General features: G+C 41.2%; 1 protein-coding gene across 1 annotated transcript; it reads right to left on the reverse strand.

The window, feature by feature from the left end:
* Positions 1 to 284: 284 nt before the first annotated feature.
* LOC125539007 (DEAD-box ATP-dependent RNA helicase 13-like) lies at positions 285 to 6,194 on the reverse strand. Its single transcript, XM_048702363.1, has 15 exons — positions 5,956 to 6,194; positions 5,531 to 5,869; positions 5,192 to 5,382; positions 4,730 to 4,924; positions 4,259 to 4,435; positions 3,253 to 3,641; positions 2,953 to 3,133; positions 2,388 to 2,510; positions 2,181 to 2,297; positions 1,818 to 1,922; positions 1,551 to 1,691; positions 1,348 to 1,413; positions 1,084 to 1,242; positions 867 to 948; positions 285 to 679 (listed from the first exon to the last, which is right to left on the reverse strand). Exons 1-15 carry the CDS (start codon positions 6,149 to 6,151, stop codon positions 627 to 629), a joined length of 2,514 nt encoding a protein of 837 aa, XP_048558320.1. The 5' UTR covers positions 6,152 to 6,194; the 3' UTR covers positions 285 to 626.
* Between the last annotated feature and the right edge of the window lie 247 nt (positions 6,195 to 6,441).

The following is a 6,441-nucleotide window of genomic DNA, read 5'->3' on the forward strand; positions in this document are numbered from 1 at the left end:
CTATATTCTCGTTATTACTGCTATTACTGTTTACATTCCTTTCGGACAACTATTCTACGTACTTGCTTGCTTTTGAAGCAATGGTGAAATACCTGCCTGAATAAATTGATGGTTGAAGTCAGTTAAGACATAATTTTACCTCTAGCACACCTGGGTTGGATATACTGTTAGTCTTCTGTTTCATTGAGCACGCCTGGACAGGCAGACACCTAATCAAGTCAAGGTCCATAATAGAACAGGCCCTGAAAATTCTACCACATATAACATCTGGGTGAACTCACTCAGGACAACAAAAATATTTCAGCACTCCAAGATAAACTGTGATAACGTACACATGTTACAGAGATGAGTCAATTGTACGGCGTTCATTATCTGCTAGGGCTCAGTTCTAACTTATCTTCAACTGCAAAACACGGAATACATGGCCTCTGTCTCATTTCCTCCAACTCACATATTCTTCAATCATCTTTCATGACAAAATCATCAGTGAAGGCATGCATTCTCGAAAGGAATCGTGGAACTGAAGTGGCCTGATGATGAAGCAGCCGCACATTTACCAATCCTAACCCTGAGACAAACAATCTCAAAACAACACATGCCTCCTCTTTCAGTATTTCATTTATTATTCAGTCTCTCTCTTTAGCACTTCTCCTGTCCTTTCTCTTTTGTTCTCGTGTGCCTGAAATTAGAAGACGGTAATTATAAGGTGGGTGTGCTCTGCCTGTATAATGTATGTACTGTTTTTCATTGTAAATATAGTTAGGGGGATATTTGAAATGTAAAGACTTGGTCAGAGGCAGGTTACATCCAATATTCATCTGACTGCAAGTAAGGTGAAATATAAGAAAAGGATGATAAAAGTTTACTTTTCTTCTCTTCGTGTTTCTTTCGCCTCCAATTCTCAGCAAGTCTTCTCTTCTCCCTTTGCTTGTCCATGTTCACACAAATCTGACAGAATAAATTAAAAGCAGTTAATATATGAACTACATACACAAACAAAAGCAACTAATGTATCAAGTACATACACAAGATACAAACTTGATTCTGGTTATGAATACCGTAAATAGTCTATAGAAACCTAACCTCTTGCCCAGAATCTTGAAGAGCTTGCAACGGTTCCACACGATCCTGGCCAATAATAACAAACCGCGATCCTTTATTATTGTCATTACTGCTATTACTGTTTACATTCCTTTTGGACAACTCTTCTAGTTGCTTTTGAAGCAATGGTGAAATACCAGCCTGAATAAATTGATGGTTGAAGTCAGTGAACACATAATAGACACTCTAGTGAGGTTAGGATACCATAATCGATCCATAACATTTACTCCATGACAGAAAACTAACCCCGGCCAAATAGCGGCGTGAGAATGTCTTAGGCTGCAAGGGATGTTGCAAGAGTTCATTCAAATCCTGTGATTCAAAGGAAAATATGTTTACATACGGGCCAGATAGGTAAACATTGTAAAAATCATGAACACCTACAAATAGTTTAGTTTAGCGATAATTTAACCCTATAAGCCTAATATAATCATCATAATCATTCAAACCTGCTGAAGTTTCTGGAGCTGTGCCGAAGTCGCCTTTCGTTGCTTGTGGCCCCGTACACGTTCTTCCTCGCTGTCACTAGCCTCCAATATCAAACCCATGGATTCAGCATTCCTCTGAAGCCAGGATTTGTTAGCATTTTCCTGAAAAGCAGAGGAAAATCAGAGCGTAGACAAACATGACCTAACTTTAACCAGAGGCCAGTGGTTAATCCATACGTGTTAGAAATGACCAAAGAATATGACTGAAAATGTAACCAGAGCCCTTGCCTTTGAACTTTTACTTGATATCTTGTCAATCTGCCGAGCAAGGGAGAGCCTATTCATTATTGCAGGCATGTAGGCCTGATCAACAGGAAACTGCTGCAGGTTCTCCTGTGATTTTTAATCAATGGTTATAGTCAGCTTAATCCGAGAAATAACCATTGTAAAATTATGCACCACGCTGAGTGGCTGAGACTTGACAGCGATGGAAGTGCAGATGTAGCAACAGGTGCAAAATAGAAGTGCGCGGCTATGAAATAATATATCGGAAACGGTGGCCAAAAAGATCAGTTATAACAAGCCATGAGAGATTGAATATGCCGCCTATGCAGTAATATTTAATGTATGAATACACCTGAAATAAATCACCTTTGAAAACGACTTGCAAAGAGAGTAAAACTTGGCTTTGTCAGCAGGGGAGATTAATGCAATACTGCAGCCAGTCAATGATTTACGCGCTGTCCTTCCACTCCTGTGGATATAAACCTAAGGGGACAAACAAGAATTTGAATAACTCTAGTTAGTTTGGTCCATATCTAGGAAAGTATAGGTTTGAGAAATAAACAGTGCACTTACATCACTTGAGTGTGGCAGTTGATAATGGATAACAGTTCGAACATTATCAAAGTCCATGCCCCTTGCAAAACCATCAGTCGCGACCAAAACGGAGTTCTCGCCTTCACGGAAACGATCCACAGCCTGAATGAACACAGAAAAACCTCAACGCTTTATGTTACAGAAGGCAAAGCTAAACAAGGATATATGGGAAGTGCTTAACTTTATTTGGATATAACCAGTCATATGAGTCAATGTAAGATAAGCAAGAACAAAAAAAAATACATACATCATCATAGAACTTGAAAAGAAAAGTAAAGCATCCTATTATCCCAGAGTCAGTTATTAACTGATAATTTTAGACAAACATTAGTGCATTACTTACTGTTAGCAACATCCAAAGATGAGAGTGCATGTCCCAATAGAAGGCATAACTTTCATATGTGTACCGGATTGTGCGGGTTACAGGAATTCTGGCCATAACCATATAAGTATATAACAGATAAAATCTAAACTGAATGATAATTCCAAAAGCTTAACAAATGTTAAATGTAAGTATCGTGTATAGTTTATGGGAGAAAATCACCTTCATGCGAGCCCTTTGTTGCATTTGAGCATGATTTGTCAAGACATTTATTCCAAGAGTGCGTAATAAGGAAGAAATGTGACGCAGTGCAGAAATCGATGTGCAAAATACTATCGTGCGGCCTTGCCCATGAACACTCAATATATAATAAAGGTTGGCATCCTTATCATCATCACTACACCTGCAAAACAAGCGATGATTTTTTCAGTGTCAAACTGTCTATAATTTTTTCATAAAGTACAAGCCAAAAAAAAAACAGTGGCCATAATAACAGAAGTACAAAAAGAAGAGAAGGCGTACTCGATGAATGATTCTTCAAGTTTCTCCGGCAAGATCGAAGCATTTGTCAAATCAACTATTTCTGCATTAGGTTTCATACCAGCCTGCTTCGAAAGTTCTTCAATAGAACTAAGATCATCAGCCGTCGATGCCTTTGAAGTAGAAAGCCCACGCTTCAACTTCTTGCGAAAATTAGCTGAAAGTGCAAGCGTTGCTGAGAAGACAAAGGTTTGCCTCTTCTTTATTTGCAAATTTGCCACAGTTTCACAGCTTGATGTGGCTTTTACAGTTTGCTCATCAGAACTATTGGATAATGGAAGCATCTCAATGATAGATTGCACTTCTTTAAAATGACCCCGCTCTATCATTCTATCAGCCTCGTCCAACACGAAGAATGACAATGAATGCAGCTGAGTGATAAAAACAGAATATTGTGACAGTTAGCACCATGTCTTCAACATAAAATAACCACAAAATGACAACTGCAATAAGTAGAATATGCCAAATTTATACACTCATTCTCTCTTCTTCTGAAATATATAAAATGAGTTCAGTTTACTATTGGGTTCATTTGTCCAGAAGTCCAAAATAGCAGTAATAACCATCAGATATAGGTTAGGTCCGTTCAACCAGAGATCACTGGGTTCCATCAAATAGAAGTTTTCTTTATCTTGGGAGGTAAACCAGCATTCTCCAGACTAAAGATGCCAGCCTGGCTTTCTGTTTGCAGTTTGCACAAACAGAAAAAAGGTGAATCTAGTAAGTGTGCATTTTCTTCTAGTTTCCAGTGATGGGAATCTTCCGGCTGCAATGCGGTAACAAAATTTTGTACATGGAAGTTGGGCATTTGTTATCACTCGTGCGAAACAGTCAATTTCAGATTAGCTTATGATTGCTGATAATATTTAATTTATTATTCTCTATACTGCAATCCAAGGGGTATGAATGGTGTATGTTGATGATACACAGAAATGCCAAAATGCACGCTAACAATTTGACATATGCTTTCAGACTTTCACATACTAACCTCAACTAGGTGCTGATTGCCTGATGACATTAGCTCCCATAATCTTCCTGGAGTTCCAACAACAATTTCAGGTTTCTTTTTCAGAAGTCGTTCTTGCTTTTCCATGGATAAACCACCAACGATAGGAACAACATGAATTCCTAAGAACTTAGCTGCTTCTTTTAGATGATCACAGACCTTTAAATAAGAATAATAACATAAGAATGAGTGGGTGACACATAGTACCTCATTTGAATAGAGGTGAAAGCTTGCACAGAAGAAATTACAGGACCAATGACATTCAGAATTCAAACTGAATAAGCTAGGGAAATTTGAACCCAATTAAGCGCTAAGGGCAGTAGGATGGTCATTCACAAAAAAAAAAAGCAATAGGATGGAGACCATAGATTTATAGCTGCGCTGCTACAGCATCATCAAACAATTAAATTCCACGCCAAATGTAAATTGGTCTACGTTAGGTCATTCTTATACCTGTTTGGCAAGTTCTCTGGTGGGTGTCAAAATAAGTGCTCTGAGTGGGCCTCCTGTAGAACTTCCCTCCGCCACTTTTTCATCTTCTACATGTAATCTTGTGGTCTTATCTCGTTCTTCCAGAAGGCGCTGCAAAATAGGGAGACCAAAAGCAAGTGTCTTGCCAGAACCTGTCTCAGCTGCTCCAATAACATCCTGTTGCAGTGTAAAAATTATACAAGAGCATAGTTAAAAGACCTAAGGTTTCATCTGGAGCGATTTTAAAAGCTTTGATTAATAATTAGTTAACTAAGAGGGACGAAAAATAGCACTACCAGTATATAATACAATAATATATCCATTAGGCAACTTTATGAAAGCAACAAGCATAAGAACAATACCATATTTTCAGTAAGAATAGCGTCACCATTTTCATGTAGAAAAAGCCAATGGCCAGTGGCCTATGAGTTAACATTGACAAACCTTGCCTTGGTGAGCCCCTGCAGGAATGCAAGCCTTCTGTATAGGTGTTGGTTCATTGAACCCAAGCCTGTGCATTGCCTTGATAAGAAGGGGATGCAATCTTAGCTCTAGCCACGCATAAAGTTCATCCTCACCCAATTTCACCTCCTCTTTGTTGTCTTGTTCCATATTTTCAATGTCATCTTGCATATCTGGAAGCACACAACAGTATTCTTAACTATAAATTTGGCAAATCACAGCTAACAGAAGCACAACAAAGCAAAGAATGCAAAACTACAGTCTAAGAGCTACAAAAGCAAATGGTCCGAAGCCACAGGCTGAAAATGAGAAGCTAAGCACCTTCCACATTGTCATCAGCAACGTCCTCCTTGCTCTCTGAATCATTATCCTTCACCTTCCTCTTCTTCTTGTTCCTCTTCTTCCTCTTTCTTTTATTCTCACCCTTCTCACCCTCCTCCTCGCTCTCAGCTACCAAATCGCCTGCACAATCGCCATCACCATCACCATCGCCGCCTACATCCCCATCCAAGCGCTTGGCATCCCCTCGCTTGCGTTTCTTTTTCTTCTTCTTCTTCTTCTGGTCATTCCACGCTTTCTTCTCACTTGCTCCCACGTCCTCCACGAAGCTCCCGAAGATCCCGAAGTCGGCCCCGTCGATCTCCTCCAGCTCCAGGAACCCTGCGCCGAATCCCCCACACACGTCAGTAATCACAGAGACAAACCGAACCAAGGTGGAGCCCAGTACTGGAAAGTCAGCTCGTTACCTCCTTCCTTGCCGCCGGCGAGGACGAGGAAGGGATCCTCGACCATGGTGGCGCCAGAGGAGGAGGGGGCGGCAGCGGCGGCGGCGGCTTTCTTCGGCTTCTTCCTGCGGCCTTTCTTATTTTTCTTAGGCATTTGGATAGCCTCCTGCGGCGGTGTGGGTGGGTCTGGCGTAGGCTGCTCCGGTGCGTCGGCCATCGGAGACCGGGGGCGGGGGGCGGGGGGCGGGGGGAGGAGGAGGTGCTGGCGCTGGCGGCGACGGCAGAAGGGGAGGACGAGGTGAGGGTTTTGGTTTGGACTTCTTTTTTTGGAGATTGGGTTTTGGTTTGGACTAATCTTGGAATTGGGCCTTTAGGCTGACTACTGACGGGTTGGGCCAACTTGTCTACTAGGCTTCGGGTACCTATTCGGCGCTTAACGCGCCATTTAGTGCCTTAAACGTACGCAGCACCCATAATGGAACCGGAGTTGTGGGAGTTATTCTTCGA

This window comes from Triticum urartu, chromosome 2 (assembly GCF_003073215.2).
Source record: "Triticum urartu cultivar G1812 chromosome 2, Tu2.1, whole genome shotgun sequence".
NCBI lineage: Eukaryota > Viridiplantae > Streptophyta > Magnoliopsida > Poales > Poaceae > Triticum > Triticum urartu.